General features: G+C 44.6%; 1 protein-coding gene across 1 annotated transcript in view; it reads left to right on the top strand.

The window, feature by feature from the left end:
* Window positions 1-2,604: 2,604 nt before the first annotated feature.
* tgfbr3 (transforming growth factor, beta receptor III) overlaps window positions 2,605-23,219 on the top strand; it is a 101,444-nt gene continuing 80,829 nt past the window's right edge. The window contains exons 1-2 of the mRNA XM_080506128.1: window positions 2,605-2,851; window positions 11,795-11,960. Coding sequence (XP_080362254.1) covers window positions 11,900-11,960 — 61 coding nt within the window. The 5' untranslated portion in view covers window positions 2,605-2,851; window positions 11,795-11,899. The remainder of the gene's footprint in view (window positions 2,852-11,794; window positions 11,961-23,219) is intronic.

Below are 23,219 nucleotides of genomic sequence, written 5' to 3'. Positions count from 1 at the left end.
CCACCTGTACCACCAACAATAAACGCCACTGGATAAATATTACTGAGAGTGCGGAGCTGATGGAACTTTACACGGTGTGCCTCATCCGTCAGCGTGAAACGTACAAGACAAGTATGACAACATTATCTGTAAATTGTAAAATGACAATGGACTCAACAAATTGATTAACGGGCCAATACTGTAATAACTGTGTTTTCATTCTCTCTTTATGTGGCCTTCTCGGTATACTCACACATGTGACATTACTCCAGGGACATTATGAAAGCCTGCAGTAGTGGCACACAGCACAATATCAAACATGTCTTCTTTGATTGATTAAATATGTCAATTGTTATATCTGTGTGGGAAATGCTTAATTTCACATGGAACACGATCAGTCAGTGTGCAAGCTGGAAATGGAAACTTCAATTGAATTGATCATATTCATATTTAAATATTGAATGACAACAAAGATATTCTATATATCTGACTCTGGAAGACACGAAAGAACAAATTTGCCATTAAATAGCCAGATTGCACACACATATAACACACAGCAGAAAACATGATACATGTGGACGTTTCAGCAGGAAGAGAAGTTTTACGTCACTCTTATGTCCTTTGTTTTTGAATTATTTTTTGTAATAATCTAAGAAAGAATATTAGTAAATACTGAATAATAGATTCACAAATTTAAAAAACATATATCTAACATGTTTGCAATTCATACTTCTGCAGTAAATGCCTGACTTGGTCTAAGCATAGAAAACAGCACCAAGAGGAGTCTAACCTAGTTTGACCAGTGCTGCCCCCTACAGCGAGGCAGAGGTACTGACAGCATTTCGTTCTGCCTTTTTTAAAGGAAGATTAGCAAGGCACGTGTCATGGCATGATGCACAATACTTATGCTAACTGTCCACTGACATTATATTGATGAAAGACAGTGAGAAAGCAAAAGAGACACACTCAGAGACTGTTTGTATGGGATTACACAAACACCAGACGAGACTCGCCTCTAATTGCTTCAACTTGTGAGTCTCCTTGTTATTTGAGCAGGAAATATGCAAAGTCTATGATTTTGATCATGAAGATAAGCTGAAAATATCTGAATTACACAGAGAATACATTTATAGCACATGCTGTCAGGATTGCAGGACGCGAGCGCCCTGAAGACGGAGTCCATACATGTCAGATCTCTGTCCCTCGGGGCGCATGTCCACCCTGGGGTCCAGAGCCTCCAGCCGCCCACCTCTAACTCCCAATCGACAATAAAAACATTCATTCCCTGCTCAGTTTTAAATCTCATCTTGAAACTCATCTTTGAAAGGCGTCGTCACCTGGTAATCTCACGTGTTCAGTCTCCCTTAAATTGTTTTTACACGATTTCCTAATATGTATTAGGAAAAATAAAATTCCAACATCGAGCTTGTTCTGAGCCTTTTTCATCTACTGCAAGGTTCTCGTGAGAGTACATGCAATATTTTGGTGGGTGCTGATGTGAGGCACATGCTGATTGGCCGGTGGAACTGTCAATCACTGGTAACACAGGGTAGCCTTTGCTCACAGGAGAAATAGAAATACCAGCTGATTGTGGAGCCGTCGACAAACGTCCACAGAGCAATGCACCCAGAGATTTGAAATGTAATACTGGGGTCATTTGCAAATCACATATGGTTCAAAGTTTATATCATTCACGTTAGCGGTTAGCCGTGGCAAAATGGTGGATATACTGTATGGTGAAGAAAAGCTTCCATTTGATAACTTCCACTGAGGCTGTGGACATTCTTAATTGTAGCTCAGAGAAATCTGCATTACAATCATATTGATTCTGTCACCTTAAAACAAGGCTAACTATGAGCCTCAGCTAACTACTAGCCAGGCTAACTGCTAGCCTCAGCAAACCACTAGCCAGGCTAACTGCTACCCTCAGCTAACCACTAGCCAAACTAACCACTAGCCAGGCTAAATGCTAGCCTCAGCTAACCACTAGCCAGGTTAATGGTTAGCCTCAGCTAACCACTAGCCAGGCTAACTGCTATATTTAACAGAAGTGGGTTTATGATATTAGCTTCTGCTGTTGATGACAACACAAAAGCACAATCAACATCTCCCGTTGTGGAGTGTGCCGCCTTGTGGGCCATTCTGGTTTGAACAAATAAACACTCAGTCACTTTCAAGCTATACATTTTCAGGCAAGTTTTTACTGATATCCAAGCCAATATACAAGTTTTAACAATGTACATAACAAGGAAAACATTTGATTTCTAGGTGATGACTCATTTAAAACAAGCATATTGAGTTTAAACAATGTTGGTCTACTGCTAATCTCTGAATGCTTTTAATGTTACAGTATTCTGTAAAAAAAATTTTAAATAGCTGTATCAAAACATGTTTGTTGAGTACATTGGGTGTCCCGAAATGCACCCATAAATAAAATGTATTATTATGATTATTATTACAATGAATCCATTGGCTCAGTGTGTTTTGAAAGTGCAGGGGTAAAATGTGAGGGTATTTGCTGCGAAGTGAACTTCACGGTGGCTGGGAGGGCTCCGGAGCAGCCCGGGCACCCCGCCTGGAGGAGCCCTGCCGCGGCTCCTGTGACGCACGGCTCAGCCTCCTGGCTCCAGGCCCCGCCTCCCGGAGGAGCCCCCACTCTGGAGCCTCAGAGACAGCGGGGAGAGCTTCTGCTAACTTTCCCGGAGAGCGTCTCTGTCCAGCCTCACTGTCCTCCGTCCTCCGCCTCACTGTCCTCGGTCCTCGGTCCTCCGTCTCCGTCGTGAATGACCTTCCGGTTGAGTTTGACATCCAGCGGGGGAAGACTGCAGCCTCTCCCCGACTTTCTTGGACGTTTCTCGGAGGACTCTGCATGGTACGTCCGCTCGATGTTTGTTTTCTTCTTCTTCTTCTTCTTCGTAGCGCTCCCCGAACAGGTCACGGCGTCGTTTCGGTAAGAAGCGTGGCTTTACGATCATCCTCGGTGACTCTGCGCGGTCAAACCCGGAGTTCCCTTCTCGATCTGTCAACATCTGTCCGCGGGTCGGTTGACAGGCTGCGTCCCGCTGCGGAGGCTGAGCCCAGCGCCCCGGGTTGATCTGGTTGATCTGGACTGGCTGATCTGGTTGATCTGGTTGATCTGGACTGGTTGATCTGGTTGATCTGGACTGGTTGATCTGGTTGATCTGGGCTGGTTGATCTGGTTGATCTGGGCTGGTTGATCTGGTTGATCTGGACTGGTTGATCTGGTTGATCTGGGCTGGTTGATCTGGTTGATCTGGGCTGGTTGATCTGGTTGATCTGGACTGGTTGATCTGGTTGATCTGGACTGGTTGATCTAGTTGATCTGGACTGGTTGATCTGGTTGATCTGGGCTGGTTGATCTGGTTGATCTGGGCTGGTTGATCTGGTTGATCTGGACTGGTTGATCTAGTTGATCTGGACTGGTTGATCTGGTTGATCTGGGCTGGTTGATCTGGTTGATCTAGTTGATCTGGACTGGTTGAGCTGGTTATTCTGGTTGATCTGGACTGGTTGATCCCGCTGCCTTCCCGCTGCTGGAGGGTCCCCGTCCCCCCGTCCCGCTGCTGGAGGGTCCCCGTCCCGCTGCCGTCCCCTCATGGCTTCGTTGTGGGTCTACTTAGGACCTTCTGGTCTCAGCAGCACGGTCCTCTGACTCAGGTGTGTTGAAGCCGTTTGGCATCTGGGACGTTCCTCTCCAGGACCAGGTCCAGATCCACTGGTCTCCAGACACTGATGAGCTCTTATTGACCCTCCAGGCCTCCTGTGTGATTCCTGCTGACAGAACAATGGCCCACATGCTCACACGCACACATAGTGCAAGACAATGAACTTTAATGATGTGGAGGATTAGATCTCCAAAAGCTCTTTAGATTCATTCAAATTAGTTGTTTTGGTCCATTCAAATCTAAGAAGTGCTGCAGTTCGGGGCACATGCTGCTGCAGGTTTGTCTTGAGAGACATCATTTCTTTTCATTTAAACCTATGTAGGTGAGCCCACCTGCACCACATCCTGTGCAACCACACACAAGTCTACACTGTATGTGAAATGCAGTTTATTTTCTACGTTCTATTCTAGAGGATAAAGTCTTTGGGGTGTCACAGTCTCAGGGTGTTTATTGGACTGGTGCCTCAGTATCTTGCAGTTTCAAACTTCCATTCAACAGTTTTTCACTACAAAAGTTGCACGATGATACACATAATGCAAACGCTTAACCTGAATGATGTTTTTTTTGGTCAAAAATGAATTAAATGCTGAATCGCCTGATTTGAAAACATTAAAAAAAGTATACCCTTTAAAATCAAGACAGCATTGCAACCCTCCTATATATATATATATATATAATCATTCAAGAGTACCTGGCAATTGATAAAAATACATGAACCTGCTAAATTGAAAATGTCACTTCATGATGTAGTGTGTATTTGAATTAAGTCCCAGAGGAACATAGAAAATGTCCAGCTTCATCAAAACAACACAAAACCTTACATTTTCAGAAGTAGATGTTGGACTTTAAAGTAAATGTTCTATTCTAAGTGAGCTACGTGGGTGATGACAGCATTGCTGGTAACTTCTGAGGATTATTTGGAGTTGTTTGCTATTGTTATTGTTCTGTAAATGCTTTAGAAAAAAAAGCATTCCTTCTAAACGGACCATAATGAGCTGGAGATAAGATATGGCTTTGTGAAGTTCCACAGTTTGATGGCTCTAAAGTTCTGCGACTACAGCCTTATGGCTGCAAGATGTAATTATCTTGTTCCTAGAAAACCAGCGGGACGATGGTGATGATAAATCACAGTATTTTAAGGAGTCCAAGAAGAAAATTCAAAAACTTGACATAACTTGAAATCCACTTTAGAGTTAGAAGAGAGTAAATAATAAGTAGAATGTCTGAATTTCAAGATGAATTTGAGGCTCTGAATGTAATAGTTGTGAACAGATTTGATATATAGAATTGAGAAAGTCAAGTGAAAATGTTAAAGTCAAACAATATGAAGTCAAGTGGAATGAGCATGTTTCTGTGATTAAGTGAAACGGTTTCACCTCTTAATAAATCAGCTGTTTAATTATATGAAGGATGTTGACTGAGCCTCTTGCTTGAGATGAGCCTAAAATTAATACGACCATGAAGATATATATATATATTTTTTAATTTGGCTTTTTTTGCCGAGACAATTGGTCTTCAAATTCACAGTATTAAGTTTATTATAAGGGTTTCCTAAGAAGGAAATAATTGCCTCCCAGATGGTTTCGATCACAGCTTTTTAGGAAAACGAGGCTCAAAACAATCAGTTGCTTTATTTTGATGAGCTCATTTTATTATGTAATCATTCTGTAAAGTGTCTCAGTTGTTCTATTTGGGATCAAGGACTTGGACTGTACATGGAGGTCAAACTGCTACAAGTACAAAGTCAAGCCACAGAAATTAACATATTTTTACTTCCTGTTATATCTGATTTCTCTTTAAGTTGATTAACCTGAGGTTTGTTGTTGTTGTTTTTTTTTTTAGCTATTCCAACATTTATCAAGCCACTATTGAAAAGGGCTATTTAGGAAAGTGAATGTAGGATGTTTGGGGCCATTAGCTGGCGTTGTGGTAACTTCCTGAACTACTACTGTGATGGAAAGAGTGGGACGTTTGGCGGTTTCTTGTTGGCTTGGCTCATGAAGATGAAGTTAGACTGCTGTCAGATTGGAAAAGCATAACATCATAATTTTACTCCACTGGCACCTTTTTTCTTTTTTTCTCCCCCCCCTTCTTTACTCTGCTGCTATCTCTACATATGGCTTTGTGATCCTGCTGTTCTAGCGTTCACCCTCTGCTGCTCCTGATATTTATCTGCTGCACATGAGCCTATGTGATGACACAGATAGAAGCCAGGTCTTTTAACACTAAAGTGACCACAAGTATGCGACTGGGTTGTAGGTCTGGTGGGGGGGGGGCTGCCGCACCCTAATGTGCTTTCCAGATCCTGGCAGTCCCGGTGCTCAGACGGTCAGGGCTGAGGAGAAGTCACATGAGGTGATTTGACTTGTTGCTGCAACAAAACCGGCACTGTGCACCTTTCCTCTCAACCTCAAACAAGCTAAAAAAAAAAAAAAAAAACTCCCAGTAAAGCTTTTAATGTAATAAGAACTGCTTTCCCCCGGCTCCTTTCATCGTGGAACTCAGTGCTGCATCAGAAGAGCCCCCCGTTTTAAGTCGTGAAAGCTGCTCTCCTTTGATTGGGTCTTTGCGCAGCAGAAAAAAAAAAAAAAAGCACAGTTAACCATTGTTGATCTGGTGAGGAGGTGAAGGTCAAGGGGGAGCATAAATCAAACGGAGGCTCTCCTTCTCTGCCAATGTGTAATATTTGTCACGACCTTCTAAAAAAAGAAAAAAGAAAAAGAAGAAGCGAACCGGCCCTCCGGCTGAAAGGCTTCTTGTCCCGCTCTGGCAGTGAGCAGCGATGCACCTTGGCACTTTGTTCATCACTGCCCATGTGCAGCCTGTGGTTCACCACGTGTTGCAGAGGAGCACATCTGTTTCTTCCGCCCGGTGTTGTCTCAGCGCACGGCGTGCGGACGTAACCATTCTGTCACGGCGGCGGCTTCGCCGCACCGCTTTGACTTTTCCACGTGAGCAGCAGTTTAGCAGTTTACATGTTTGCGTTGAAAGTCGTAGTGGCTTTTTCTGTGCATCTCGCCTTTGGTAGGAAGCTGATTTTGGTTGTGGCTGCAGAACATGCTCAAGCTGGAATTAGTCACTCTACAGTGAGGAAAGACCTGCTTGCAAAGCAAAAGCCTGTATTATTGTTTCCTTTTGTTTAGTTGTTTGATTCTATTTATTTATATCTAGATTGCTGGGTTGTGTGGAGGGAAAAAAAACAGGCCATTCAACATAAACTACACAAGTTATGGTTTAATATTATGGTGTGATATATTTGTCTCGCTCAAGCATTGACACCACCCTATGTGCAATGCAAAGAAAACCAACTGCTTTTATAAAAGGAGCATTCAAAAAACAGACCTATTTCTCTGTGTGTAGTGTTGTAGTGAATGTTCTCATGAATTTGTTGATGTGAACAACTTGGTGAGACAAAAAGACATTTAAAAACAAGCAACTATCAAGACAATTCCAACTGTCATATAGAGCGTTTCTGGAAATGAAATACATTTCTCATCACTAATATTGTAAGAGTTAATTAGTTTTTTTTTCTTATACTCATACATCCAACAAGAATATAGTAATTTTTCAGGCGGCGTCAACGTAATCGTCCCTCACTCAGTCCCTCGCGGTGACGCTTCAGGCTCACTGAGGCTTTCCCTGCTGGGGAACGCTGCACACTTTGGAATTTGAACTCTCAGGGTCAGTGAGATGTTCAGCTTCAGCAGCTTCTCTAAAGGAGCACGGTTATCGTACCTTCAACCGCCGCCCTGGTGCTTAGCAACAACTTTAGCTGTGGTGTTGGCATAGAGATGGTTTTCAACAACTGTTGACTCAGCGCTGCCCCCAGTGGAGGTATAGTATAACGCCCATGCTAAGGGGGGGGGAGCGATTAAGACGTTGTTTAAAATAGATGCGTTCTTTTTTGTGCATACACGATGTTTTAAGTTCTTCTTAGACTCATGGTGTCGTGTTCTGGTTCAGGACCAAAAATGGCAAAAAAAATTGTAATAAAAGTTGCTGAAACTGAAATTTCCAACCCCGAAACAAAAGATGTAAACAAAAATCATGTTGCTCTGAGGTTTATTCTGTGGTAGAACTTCCACAACAGCCTGTGTTGGGTTGTTGTGGTGAGATGTAGTTATTTTTCGTCTTGCGAGCGATGACCCAGCCCTCCTTTTTGCTAATCAGTTACAATAAACCGCAGCATCAGGACACTTCTGAAGTCCAGCACATCCTATGTTTGATGTGCGTACAGTTCATCATTCCCCGATGTGTCTAAACATCCATCAGACGTTAGTTGAACCCACCAGAGTACTTTTGACGTGTGGATCCAGTCTGTTGTTTTTGGTTTGCGTCAGCATGCAGATGTCAGCCTTCACACTTTGACATGACTGCTGCATGAATGCAGTGAATGTGTCAGCCTGTGCACACTCTTTTACACCACAACGTTGCTCGCAGCCTCTGAAAACGCAACTGTTTGGCTCTCCGGGTGGAGCTTTTTCCAAAACGCTCCAACTTGTGGCCCCACATGAAAACTTTGCTTTCAGTGTGTGTGCCGTGTAAACGGAAGTAGTTTTCTAAACACTGCAGTGAAAAGAGGACATTTTCTGAAGCAAAGGTGAAAAAAAATACACGTGTAAACGGGCCCGTCAACTCAAAAAGTTCCTTGGATGCAGATCTTGTGCTGACGCAGTATGTATGACCCGCATAAGGTATAAAATGTTAGATACTTTACAATGCGTCATCTAACATCTAAAACACACAAAACCTTTTATTGCACTTTATCAAACATGCTCACATTCAAGCAATTTGGATTCCCAATCGCTTGGAGAAAACTGACATGTGCAGGGAGAACATGCAACGTCCACACAGAACGGTTCCCTCTTGGAGTAGAACCAGCGATAGGCCAGAACGCCAACCAACATTCACTTGGGAGTTACTGCGAATTAAGTGCAGCAGTTGTAGCGGATTCCAGCTCAGCGCAGTGTGGGTGGAGTAAGTACAGTATAAAACAAATGTGAAAGTGTCTCTGAAATGCAAACATCTTGGTGGGTTTTTCGAAGCGCAGCAGCTGATGGACATTTGCGGATCGGCGTTGCTAGGAGACGCAGTGACATCCTCCGTACTTACTGGAACTGGTCTTGGCCTTATATAGCCTGTTTTTTCCATGTCTCTTTAAAAAGCCCACTTGGCCCCTTTTTATGTGAGCCATCTGTTATCTGCAGAAGCATCCACGTTCTCTTTGATTCACTTGTGAAGCCTAACCTTGTTATCATTACCATCTCAACCTCCGCCGACTCGTCTTGTGGTCCGAGTATTAATGCCACTTCAAAGAAAAACACTTCTGTAAAGTGGGTGACAGCTGTGTCAGTGAAACGAATGACGTTTTGATGCAACACAAACTGGACAGAGATTTTGCTAATTGAAGGGGCTGTGCTGTGAGATCATGGAGGTGAATGCGCTCGTCCCCATGCTAAAAACAATAGCTTGATATCCTCACACTCCCAAAATGGAATCGATTGCAACAACTTTGTTACGCTTAGGTCGTGTTCACATTCCCTTGTTTGATCTGGACCAGAGTTCTGCAGGGCGTATTACGCAATGCATTCTGGGGAGTAAACGAACAAAGCCGACAACGTGAATCGCCAGCAGACGCAGAAAGAGAAAGTTGAAATGTATCTCGTAGTGGAGTAGTGGAGTAGTGAGGAAGAAGTAGTGAAAAAGGTGCTCATTGATATCTGGTCTGAAGATCATATATTGTGGCTACCTTTTCACCACGAGCTAATTAGCCTAGCCACCAAGGGCTAAAGCGGTGGGACTTCCGCTTTTGATCCAGACCAAACAATGAACCGTGTTTCTTCTTTACTTCCTCTCTGGTCAGGGTTTGTTTTGGACAACAGCGCCCCCAAACCAGCACCTGTACTTGCGTGACACTTTCCAGGCGGTTTCTGAAGGCTGAAAGTGAACGCTACCTGGGCCAAATGAAGGTGTGAAAATTCTCGGCTCCCGGACCGACCCAATGTGAACTGAGTCCCGGACCGACCCAATGTGAACTGAGTCCCGGACCGACCCAATGTGAACTGAGTCCCGGAGCGTCCCAATGTGAACTGAGTCCCGGAGCGTCCCAATGTGAACTGAGTCCCGGACCGACCCAATGTGAACTGAGTCCCGGAGCGTCCCAATGTGAACTGAGTCCCGGACCGACCCAATGGGAACTGAGTCCCGGAGCGTCCCAATATGAACTGAGTCCCGGACCGACCCAATGTGAACTGAGTCCCGGAGCGTCCCAATGTGAACTGAGTCCCGGACCGACCCAATGTGAACTGAGTCCCGGAGCGTCCCAATGTGAACTGAGTCCCGGACCGACCCAATGTGAACTGAGTCCCGGAGCGTCCCAATGTGAACTGAGTCCCGGACCGACCCAATGGGAACTGAGTCCCGGAGCGTCCCAATATGAACTGAGTCCCGGACCGACCCAATGTGAACTGAGTCCCGGAGCGTCCCAATGTGAACTGAGTCCCGGACCGACCCAATGTGAACTGAGTCCCGGAGCGTCCCAATGTGAACTGAGTCCCGGACCGACCCAATGTGAACTGAGTCCCGGAGCGTCCCAATGTGAACTGAGTCCCGGACCGACCCAATGTGAAAGGCCCTTTAAACGACAGCGGTGGTCAAGTGACTGGTGAATAGTGACCCCTGACATTCAATGAAGCCATTGTTCAAGATTGAGCTCTGACACAGTCCACAAGCTGTGGCCCTCGTGACGCCTCCACTTTCACTCCAGCTTCTTACAGAAGGTACTGAGAGTCGCACTTTGAATGATGCTTCACCTCAGTTCTTGACCGAAGCCTAAACCATAAACCAATCTGGAGAAATCACTTGTATTAGTCATCACAACTAAAAGTAGTCATGATGGTAAAGGCATACAGCTGTTTCCTAATGGGAGCCATGCCACCAGGTTTGGACTACTTTAATGCTTTGTCCTGTGTGTCCATGATATTCTGGTGTGGAGAGAACCCAGTGGAACCTTTGGCACAATGTCACCCGTCTTATGCTTATTTTTTCTCTTTATCTACGAAAAAAAAAAAGCATTTCAAGTGTCACTGCTGCTATAACTGTGAGCGAGTAGAACACGACTCAGCAAAAAATCTAATATGTCAAGAAATTTTAATGGACTACCACCAAATAGACAGGTTCCACGTTAACGTCGACCAACTCCAACGACTTACAGTGAGTTCTAAAGGTCAGGCCTCCAGATTGACTGGTTCTGTTTGGAAACGGTCAAGGCTTTGCTTTAAACACAAGTGGCATCATGTTCCTCTCACTTAAGATGACAGGCTGATCTGTATCTCTTCTCTTGGATGAAGGTCTTGTGTCTGATCTGTTTCTACACTGCCTTGTCCTCCCAAGTCCTCTTCTTTGCTTGCATTATAAATACTATGGCTACTGACTTTTGCAGTTTGGTGAATCTATATGTGAAGCCCATTTTCAATCGAGTGACTCAGTTTTGCTTCAGAGGATTTGTTGCATGTCTCCTTGTTCGACGGTCTACTTGTTTCCTTCAGATGTCAGGTTTTGCACTGCAGTAAGTTAAATGTGCATGTGAATAATCAGCAATTCCAACAATGCACCGGTGATTGATTTTGATTATTCCAAAGATGTAATGGTGGATTACTTTTCGCCGCGTCTCAAGGAAGTGTTTGGGGTCGGATTACAAAAGTTGAAGCTTCAGTCAAAGTCATGCTGGTTAGTGTGTGAGCGCTAAGCTGCTTACTCAAGACCCCACCGGAGAGTCCCAGTGTTTCCTGACGCTCTAAATGAAAGTGTGTTAATAACCAGTGGCATGTTCCAGAGTGTTTCACACCAAGAGAGCCCCAGCTCGCCGCCTCGCACTCTGATGGCCGGCCAGCTGATCTGGGGTCAGGGGCCGTCTGTGTGCTGTTTATGCTGTGGTCCTCTGAAGCGTGTTCCACCCCCAATTAACCTCCCCGGATTAATCCGCCGTCCTCCAAGCCGCCGCGCCTCTTGTCTCATCTCCTAGTCCCCGCGGCGTACATTAAGCAGAGCTCAGTTCCCTGCTGTTTGTCCACGCTCACGTTCATTCCGCTTCTTCTGGTTGACGTCTTGTGTTTTTGTTCTGCTTGCAGCTGGAGTCCCAGTAGACCCACACAGAAGGAGGGAAACCTTCTGGAAAAAAGAGCAACAGACAGGTTCACCAGCCCTCACCAGACTGGAAGCTGCTGTGTTCTACCATGGCTATAGGACCCTACATTCCTCTGTTACTGTCTGCAATATTTTGCCTGGCTGATGCAGGTAAGTTCTACTCGCATTACTACTAACAGATATTGTGTAAACCGTGTAGAATGACTGAAATGTGTTGCAGTAAGAAGCCAGTGTGCCAGGAGTAGATCACTTTGCTTCGTGGGTATCAAACACAATTTTGGCCGTGACGCAAGATTCTCCACTTTCTTTGAATGTGTCTTAATAGACAACGAGGTTCACAGTCCTAATATGTTTTAGTGAAATGTTTATCAGGCCCATGTGTATTTGTCAAATTGGTGAGAGGGACACTTCCTAGACCTGTCAGATACTTTTTGTTATAAAGTTTTGTAAGAATCTGACTAATGATGGAAATTCATTAAGAAAAGGGCTTAATTGATAAACTGTATCACGTCTGCTGTCATGTTGTCATAACAAACACTGTAATGATGTCACCGACTGACGGAAAATGCTGTACCTCAAAATGAGGGCACTGCTTGTGGGAGGATTGGTGTCTATGACACCCGAACTCTCGCTTTCATGGTTCATCATCTTCAGATTTTCAACGGTTGGTTGAATCATATTTAGGTGCAGCAGGAAACCACTTGGCCAGTTAAACAACACGTGTGCACTGTGAAATGTCCTCATAAAACAGATTGTCAGTTTTGTTTCTCTACTTCAAAATATTACTGGTATATAGTGATACAATCCACTTTATTATAGTCTTTAAAATTCCTTCTTCAGGCACCTGTCTCCAAGCTGCCAATCCCAGAAACATCCCGTGGCCCTCTGCCACACATGGAGCTGAGAGCGTCGTCCCGGCACCTGCGTTTAGGAAAAATGCTTACATACCAGCAGATGAACAGTGCAGTGATTAGTGAGCAGATATACTCACCACTCACACCATTATGAAATTGGCCCACCAATTGAGCTGATTTAGAAGAAGTGAGCATGATAAGTTTTTAGTTGGATTGTCGAGATGATGGGAGACCGTCAGAGTCCTTAAGTCAAGTGGGAAACAAATGTTTACTTCTTAAGTATTAACCCCCAAGAGGAGTTCAAGTTCAAGACATTCTTCCTCTGGGGAGCAGGATTATACGGGATTAACTGTGCAGCGCTCTCATAAGATCTAACAGAATCTTGTTGAAACAAGTCATGACAAAAAAAAAACTTCTTTCTTATTTTTTTATACCTGCGCTGGAGTGCCAATGGAAACGTCAAGAGATCTAGAATTCATCCTCTGAGGCAAACGTCTTTGAGGAAATTGTTGGTCTAATCAGTTACACCAACATTATCCGAAGAAAGTTTGGTTGTGAGTGAAGGTTTATACTCTAAATGGTTCAGTCCCAGGAAAGGTGGAACTTTGGAGAACCGTCACAAAAACATCACACTGCTCTTGAGACTCATCAAGACAAAGGAAAATGTTTTTCAGACTATTTGGATTCACCTACTGGGTCTGCCCAACCCCCCCCCCCCCCCCCCCCCCCCCCACCCCCACCATCTGCACCACACCATAACAATGACTGAAAATGATGTAGTACATACGCCAGGCCTTTAGGGGGTGCTGTAACTCTGCCACAGAAATACACCAAGAGCGGAGAAGAAGAGTGCAAAGACTGAAGAAGAAGAAGACGGAACACGGGGAAAAAAAATCCTGGTATTTGAGCAATCCAACGTCTCACTCTGGAACTTTTGAACCTGTTTAAAAACAAAACCTATTTTCCTGAAGCCGTGTGGACGATCGGCCGAAAACGAGGTGTTGACATGAAATGGCGTCGTCGTGTGGACAGGCCCCAGACCGGGGGGGGGGGGGGGGGGGTCGGAGATGTGTAAAGTGTCGTTTGCACGACGCTTCAAGTCAAAACGCATGGCTTTTGCATTTTCGTTTCAGAAAAGTATTGAGTTTGTAATGCCGATGGCAGAAACACTGAAAAATATGTCGTTTTCATGGGGGGCCACTAGGGGGTGCTGTTGTTTGTTTTTGTCATAAAACACTCAAGGCGGATCCTGCATTTGTTCATTTAGTTTGAATTATCAGATCAAGATTTCACATGATATTTATTGACCTGTGATAATAAAGGTTATTGCGTATATTTAGTTAATTTTCCTTATCTTCATTATGAGAAATTCTTTAGGAAATAGAACTTTTGCCTCCCACTTTTAATGATTTCGTAATAAAACTGTAAAAATCCATGCTTTCTGTTGACGGACAGATGTTTTCCAGCTGTGTTTCCAGTAGGGGCCTGCCCTAGAACTTGAACGGTAATGACTAGATGCTGAGAAACGTTGGTATTTGGCTTGCTTGAGATGTTATGGTAAATATTCTGAATAGATTGACTAATAAAGTTCCGGCTGGGCTTTTGAAATCTGGTCTTTGGAGCCTTTAAACAGCAGCACCTCAGAAGTAGTAAAGAAAGCAGTATTGATGTTCTGTTTCTGTGGAGGATTGGAGAGTTGTGGTCTGGGCTGTATTGGAAAGGAGCGTTTGAAGTTTCAAGTAGTTCTGAGGTCGGCCACAAGATGTAATTTGAGGATCTGTCACTGCTGCAACATCCAAGCGCTGCTTCAGAATCCAGCGGTGGCTTCCGTCGCTTGGTAACTCCACCAAAACATTCAACTTACCGACCCAAGCCGTGCAGTTTGATGACAAATCCTTCAGTTTGGCCTCAGTTAGGTACAGGCCACATTGCAAAATCCCGTGAGCATTCCTGCTTTCTGTTTTCCACATTGTTAACTGCTGTTTATCGGGACCTGTTTCACAACGTACGGTTATGAACCTGAACTCTCTCCAGTTCCAGGCTGCATCTCGTGTTAGTTTTCTGTGGCAGGCACAGGAGTAATTACTGTGCGGTTGGTGTGTTTTTTTGTTTTTTTTTCATGCTTCCACTGCGTTTTGGACTGGAGGTTATGATTTCAAAAGTGTGACTTCTGCTCTCCGGAGGGTTGAACCGCACTCGCCAGGGCTGACTTGTACTCTGAACAATAGCGGCGGAGTCGCTGTTCGCTGCGGGTAAAGCAAACATCATTTCCTCCACAATGCCAGGATCTAAAACACAATGCAGTCCCCTACCAAGTTTCCCTCCAAATTCTTCCTCGTACGGCAAGACGCATTGTTATACCGAGTCACAAGGGACAGATGTTTACAGGCAGAACACTGAATGCCCTTTCCTCCATAAGTGCACTGGCACTCAGTGGATTCAGTTTCTCATGCTTCCGAGTTCATGCAAATTTTAATTCAATTTTTCAGTTCAACTTTATTTATGCAGCACCAAATACAACACCGTCATTCCTCGGTGCTTTTAACAGAGAAGATAGAAAAGCCCAACGGATCCACATGAGCAGCAGGTTTATTTGCGAGTGTGGAAAGAAAAAGTCCCTCTAACAGGAAGAACCTTTGCAGAAACCAGAGTCAGAGGTGGAGGAATTCTGCTGCAACTGCAACCTTCTAGTTAGTGAGTTCATGTTCAGCTCAGTTTATTATTATATAATCTACTTTTGGCTTTGCAATTTTTCTGTGAGTGGCAATCGAAGTGTTTTGGTTTTACTTCATTCTTTGTTTCAATTCCATGTCAGGCTCTCTCTGTCGCCTCCTGCTTTACCGCCTAGTTCTAATATCGCGCAGCATCTGTGTAAACACTCACCTCTGCCTTTTAAACGTGCCAGGAGAGCTCTTGCGTAATGTTTAGATTAGTGTGTGATGAGTCCTCTCTCGCTGTAACGCAACCCAGGATCGGAGTCTCCCCTAACTCTTTAAAAAGTCCGACTGAGAGCACCTTGACGTCCATATTTCAGGCCTTTTCTCTCCTTTCTGTCTCCGCCCCCCCCCTCCCCAATGTCATCACAGCCTTTTTATGGCCGTCTCTCATTTGCTTGCCATCATCAATTTAAGAAGGATATATTATGGACTCCTCCACTGGCTTTGAGTTTTACTTTGAAATCAAGTCTTTTGCAAAAGCAATACCAGGTATTAGTTTGAGGCACTGGCCAGAAACGTTTGAATTATTTGTTAGCTGGATGTGATGAGGCGAAGAAGTTTCTGTCCATGGTACATAAATCAAAGATTTTCCTACGTTACCTTCAAGACATTTCCAAATGAGTGTGAAGTTCACATTTTGTGAAAATCCCAATAGTTCCTGTGACATTTATGTCTGTTTTTACAACAATATCTTGAGTAAAATTGCATCAGTTTTGCGTTTTTTTGGTTTCAGAATGGAAAATGACAAGAGAAAAGATGTAGTTTTCATGTTGGTTCACTAGTGGGGGACTGTTGTTCATTTTGGTCATGAAACCACACGTGTATATCTCCGTTTAGATGAAGAAAAGTTCCCCTTGGGAGCTTTTTTTTTTTCTAAAAGTTGCATTTTCAGTGACTCCAAGCACCGTTGTGGTATAAATGCTGCCTCACTTGAAGACGAGAACGCAGATAAATAGTTTATGGAAACGGCACTGAACTGAAACTGACCCTACATGTTTAAAAGCCCGTCAGTGTAATACCACAGAAAACAACATTGTCATTCATCTGAGTATATGATTACATGCACCAACCCAGAGCGGCTGAATTGTGTAAGCAGTGTCTCATTGACACTGGGTTTTGTGACGCCATTGATTGGAGATGCTCTCAGTTAACGGGAAGTCGTGACGTGCAGAAAGATCAACATGATCCTTCCTCTGAGGACCAAGAACGTCTTCATGGGTTGATTAGTTGGTGACAAAAACTGCTGCCGGTGGACGTGGATCGAAAAGTTCACAGATCGGAGTCATTCCATCCGTCGGCGCCAGACCATCCGCCGCTACCTAAACATCTGGGAGATTCTGTTCGGCGGATTAGTCCGTAGAAATTGAACAACTCGCCTTGAAAGTGCAGGACCACGGAGGGATCAAGTGCTTCATATGCAGGTTCTGCGCGACGTTTCTCTCCGACGGTGAAATTGTACTTTTCCAGGAACGTCTTTTATTACTTGACTGTATTACTTGGGCGCAGTTAAAGCCGGTACTTTAAGTCAAAGTGACTGAGGTTCTTTTTAGTTTTTCATACTGCACTTTCTCCTCCTCTTATTGTCTGTCCTGACTTTACTGGTGCGGTGGCCTGATGAATCATGAGGCTGTTTGGGCAAAATTGCCGGAGGATCACGTAGCCGGTTATGCAAAAAAGAAAGAAAGAAGTGGCTACAGATCGTGTGCAGGGGCTCGTAGTCAGAGGTTCCATTTTGAGCTTTAGCAGCGAGGTAAACAACTTTTCTTTCTATCTGCATTTTTGTATGGTCCTGGCAGACGCAGGCCACTGTCATGCCACAAGTGGTTGTGAAGCCTCTTTCACTGCAGTGGAGCTGAACGTTTGTCTCCATATCCGCACTGCTTTTTTTTTTTAAAGGGGCCAGCAGGAGTATGACAGGACTGCCAAAAGGTATTGTGCAATCACTGTAATCTGAGAGGTGGGTTCGCCAAGGGGAGGAGAGAGAGAGAGAGAGAGAGAGAGAGAGTGTGTGTGTGTGTGTGTGCAGGCGTGGGTCGTCCGGTCCAAATCGACACACTCCACACACACACGGCTTGCCAAACCGACAAAGTCCCTTCCAGCACGCTAAACCAGATGTTGCCCCGTGATTCATGCGAGGGAGCTGCAGCGGCGCTGCGCTGCTGCTGAGGCAGAGTGGCGGGGATGTTTACATAGCAGCAGGGAGTCCTGAGCGTGTCTAATTGCAGGACTTGCCTCACCCCCCCCCCCAAGGCGAGGCCTTTATCTCAACAGTCAAGTAGGAGGCCGTTGTTGTTGTTGTTGTTGTTGTTGTTGTTGCCTCCGTCTGTTTCTAGTAGTTCATTGAAACGGTGGCAGCTCCAGCATTACGCGGTTTAATTAACAGCAGTGTGGTGTTTACGTTGCTATTTTATAAAATGTTTTAATGCACACTGATGCAACCGTGTACAAACTCCCTCTGCGTCTCCTGTCGGACTCCCATTAAAGACGATGCTTACGCAAATCTGGAGGAGCAAAGCCAAACACGCCCCCTTCTCATTTTCCCTCTTTCTCTCCATACTTCCAGTAAGCGGGCGTGTAAATAATTCTGGTCATAGCCAGTAATGGGAGACAGCTGGAGTGATCCTGCACTTTCCATTGTACTTCACTGCGACGTGAAGAAGAAGAAGAAGAAGAAGAAGAAGAAGAAGAAAAAAAAACAGACACTAGGGAGAATTACATTAAAATGGTGTGACTTCATTAAAGAAAGAAAGAGTGCTTGTGAAAATCGAAGTCTTTCAGTTCAGAAAACCTTCAGAAGCAGCAAGGGGGAGGAAAAAAGCTTGAGGCCTCCGGGTGGTGTCTTTCATGGACGATCCAGCCCGGTGCACAAAGCTGCAGCATTACAAAGAGGTTTGTTGGACAATCTGCTTGACAAAATGACAGCAGGAAGTCCAACTTAGGAACAGAAGTAGAACTCAGTCATTTTCCTACAATGCAAATTGAATGCAAGGAAATGAAGAGCAATGAGAATGATTAAATCTCGGAACATGATTGCGTTGGTTAAAAATAAATAAATAAATATTTTGGATTTCATGCCTTCAGTCTGATCTGGACTGAAGAGGCCAACTGTAGTCATTTGGAGGTCAAATAAAATAGTACTTGTGATACGCAGCAAGTTCACCAGTGGTCAAATTCTTCAGAAGGTCTTTTCTCCATCCGGTCAGTTTATGTCTATTCAGCTGAAGAGTCCACACTCCTTGCTTGTTTCTACTCACAGTGGCTGCTGAACACAGTCTGAACCAATCAAGACTCAAAAACATCATCACGGCACTTCTCAAGCCAAATGCTCTTACATGAATGAATAAATGTGTATAGTAGACATTAAACTACCACCAGTTCTATCAACAAATAGATCAAGTTTTAAATCCAGTAAAATTAGACCAACATATTTTTCCCAGATGTTTCAAGAAGATTGTTTGATAAAAATCAAATTCTAAACAATCAAATCTGCTGTTACTGTTAAATACAGTCGGTTGGTGAGTCTGTTGCGTCCCTCATGTCCTCCTCTGGCCAGGCTGGGGAGCGTCTCCGGACCGCAGCCTTCCTCTGGACACTCCTGCAGACTGGAAGCCTCAGCCTGGCACAACATCTGCAGGAGTTTCCTGCAGGGGAGTTAAAGGGTTAAAGGTCCCACCACTCCTCAGGAAGTGCTGCTCTGCACTTTGCTGAGGTGCTCGGTGTTCACTGACCCCTCCAGAGCTCCACAGCTCCACAGCTCCAGAGCTCCACAGCTCCACGGCTCCACAGCTCCAAGGCTCCACGGCTCTACAGCTCCACAGCAAGACCGCGGCGTTTGTCTAAATCCAAACATATAATACGAGGTCTAATGTCAAGTATTCCTGGAAGCTGATGTGTACTCAAGTTGGACACGGTTTAAGTTTGGTGTTAAGATCAATTGAGCTGCACAAATCAGATCCCTGAAAACAATAGCCACTTGTTTTTAACACGGGAAAATAGACGTTAGTATCTACAAAAATGACCAAATTAGCAGAGTTCCCTGTCGAAGCGTTTGAAGGTTTTCATTTTGTCTTAGTGTTTAAGGCAAAACAGAAGATAAAAACACAATGTTGAACCTAAAGCACGAAACACAAGTTGTCAGCATGTTTGTGTGAGCGTGTGGTTTGGGTGGGCACCACAGAAGAATGTGTGTGTGTTTGTTTTGTGAAGTGAATGATGCGTGCAGGCCTGAGTGTGTGTGTGGTTGGACAGGACAAAATGGAGACTGGAGGACATTTGATTGACTTGTAGGACTGGTTGGGTTGGGGGGAACCAGAGCCCGGCTCCAGGCAGAACCGACGTCCACTAACAGATGAAAGTCAAATCAGAGAGTTACACAATCAAAGAATACGGTGCTTTGCTTCGTCTTGTTGTATAAATGGTGAACGTGGACCCATGACGAATGGGGACAAGTCGTATGTGGACTCGTCTGTGTTCGTCATTGATTTGTGATCTGGAGCTGTTCTGGTCAACGGGGGTTTCAGCAGGTTTCCCTCCACTTGGCTGACTCAGGGAGTGACGGAGTGTTTTGCTGCACCGAGAGCTCCGTGGAAGTGTGGCAATGGCGAGCTTCAAGCCTTCAAGCCTTCAAGCCTTCAAGCCTTCAAGCCTTCAAGTCTTCTGGAGAAAGAAAACAAGCCGCCTGCAGTGGAGGCTTGTGGTGACGACAGACTGCAGCTGCTGTCACAGATAAATAGAAGGAATTAGACTATTATCTCTTGCGCTCTTAGATAAACGTGCAACACGTTGAGGGTTGTGATAACAATAGAATGTTCAATAAATACAAGCACTTAAGTTGATGATGATAATGTTATTGTGTCTTAAGAGTTATAAATCTGTTGGTTCTTTTTCAATTTGGAGAGCATGAATGCAGAGTTCATGAGAACGAGAAGTATTGCAGTTTAGTCGGTCTTTTAGGACATGTACATTGTATTGATATCGCTATAACAATACATTTCTATATTAATTGAATTCTATTATCTAATGGGGGAAACGCTGCAACAACACACGAGCACCAAGGCGACGCACATTGACTTGAAACGTCACAAATACATCACACTGTTTATTAAATGGATTTCAGAGCTGCTATAATGTCTCACAACGTGGCCGTTTGATGAACTTCAGTGTGTGACTATTGTTTTGTGGCGGCTGCCGGAGCCCACTCCTCCCTCTTCATCTCTCTCCAGTTTGTTGAGGTCCAGTGGAGAGGCCCACCCTTCACCTTCAGCGTGGCAACACAGCAGATAGCACGGCGTTTGACACGTCATTCTTCTTCTTTGCTCTTCTTGTGGTGAAGGTGAAGGTGAAGGTGAAGGCTCCTGGTGGAATGCCTTTCTCACCTCCGTGGCTCCTTCACACCCGGCCTGCTCAACGGCACAACGGCTCAGCAATTCCTTTTTCTTTTCTCTTTTCACTCTTTGCTCCGATTGGCTGTGGCCAGCCCCCGGATCCTCAAAGCCCCACTTATCCCATGTGAGTGGCCGTGGGGTTTTTTGTAAAATATCACAGGGACAACTTTTTTTAGTCTGCTAAATCGTAAAAGAAGACCTGAGAAACAATATTTTTCATATATTGTTTGGAACCATGTTATCATTTTAAGTATTATTTAAGGTTTAAGTTTATTTATATATAACCTTTCCTAATTTTTTTTTTTTTAAACAAGGTTTGTTTATTCAAGATTCAGTTAAACAATGTTACATTGGAAATCACCTATAATTGTTCCCTCTTTTCTCCCCTCCCGAACCCCCCAGTCAACATAGAACCCCCCAGTCAACATAGAACCTCCCAGTCAACATAGAACCCCCCAGTCAACATAGAATCCCCAGTCAACATAGAACAACACAGTCAACATAGAACCCCCCAGTCAACATAGAACCCCCCAGTCAACATAGAACCCCCAGTCAACATAGAACAACACAGTCAACATAGAACCCCCCAGTCAACATAGAACAACACAGTCAACATAGAACCCCCCAGTCAACATAGAACAACACAGTCAACATAGAACCCCCCAGTCAACATAGAACCCCCCAGTCAACATAGAACAACACAGTCAACATAGAACCCCCCAGTCAACATAGAACCCCCCAGTCAACATAGAACCCCCCAGTCAACATAGAACAACACAGTCAACATAGAACAACACAGTCAACATAGAACCCCCCAGTCAACATAGAACAACACAGTCAACATAGAACCCCCAGTCAACATAGAACCTCCCAGTCAACATAGAACAACACAGTCAACATAGAACCCCCCAGTCAACATAGAACAACACAGTCAACATAGAACCCCCCCAGTCAACATAGAACCCCCCAGTCAACATAGAACAACACAGTCAACATAGAACCCCCCAGTCAACATAGAACAACACAGTCAACATAGAACCCCCAGTCAACATAGAACCTCCCAGTCAACATAGAACCCCCAGTCAACATAGAACCTCCCAGTCAACATAGAACAACACAGTCAACATAGAACCCCCCAGTCAACATAGAACAACACAGTCAACATAGAACCCCCCCAGTCAACATAGAACCCCCCAGTCAACATAGAACAACACAGTCAACATAGAACCCCCCAGTCAACATAGAACCTCCCAGTCAACATAGAACAACACAGTCAACATAGAACCCCCCAGTCAACATAGAACAACACAGTCAACATAGAACCCCCCAGTCAACATAGAACCTCCCAGTCAACATAGAACAACACAGTCAACATAGAACCTCCCAGTCAACATAGAACCCCCCAGTCAACATAGAACAACACAGTCAACATAGAACAACACAATCAACATAGAACCCCCCAGTCAACATAGAACAACACAGTCAACATAGAACCCCCAGTCAACATAGAACCTCCCAGTCAACATAGAACCCCCCAGTCAACATAGAACCTCCCAGTCAACATAGAACAACACAGTCAACATAGAACCCCCCAGTCAACATAGATCAACACAGTCAACATAGAACCCCCCAGTCAACATAGAACAACACAGTCAACATAGAACCCCCCAGTCAACATAGAACCCCCCAGTCAACATAGAACCTCCCAGTCAACATAGAACCCCCCAGTCAACATAGAACCCCCCAGTCAACATAGAACAACACAGTCAACATAGAACCCCCCAGTCAACATAGAACCTCCCAGTCAACATAGAACCCCACAGTCAACATAGAACAACACAGTCAACATAGAACCCCCCAGTCAACATAGAACCTCCCAGTCAACATAGAACAACACAGTCAACATAGAACCTCCCAGTCAACATAGAACCCCCCAGTCAACATAGAACAACACAGTCAACATAGAACCCCCCAGTCAACATAGAACAACACAGTCAACATAGAACCCCCCCAGTCAACATAGAACCTCCCAGTCAACATAGAACCCCACAGTCAACATAGAACCCCCCAGTCAACATAGAACCTCCCAGTCAACATAGAACCCCCCAGTCAACATAGAACCCCCCAGTGAACATAGAACCCCCCAGTCAACATAGAACCCCCCAGTCAACATAGAACCTCCCAGTCAACATAGAACCCCCCAGTCAACATAGAACCCCCCAGTCAACATAGAACCTCCCAGTCAACATAGAACCCCCCAGTCAACATAGAACCTCCCAGTCAACATAGAACCCCCCAGTCAACATAGAACCTCCCAGTCAACATAGAACCCCCAGTCAACATAGAACCCCCCAGTCAACATAGAACCTCCCAGTCAACATAGAACCCCCCAGTCAACATAGAACCTCCCAGTCAACATAGAACCCCCCAGTCAACATAGAATCCCCAGTCAAC

This window comes from Blennius ocellaris, assembly GCF_963422515.1.
Source record: "Blennius ocellaris genome assembly, chromosome: 12".
NCBI lineage: Eukaryota > Metazoa > Chordata > Actinopteri > Blenniiformes > Blenniidae > Blennius > Blennius ocellaris.
Note: the sequence above shows the minus strand (reverse complement) of the source record. Positions and strands in the feature narration are given on the sequence as shown.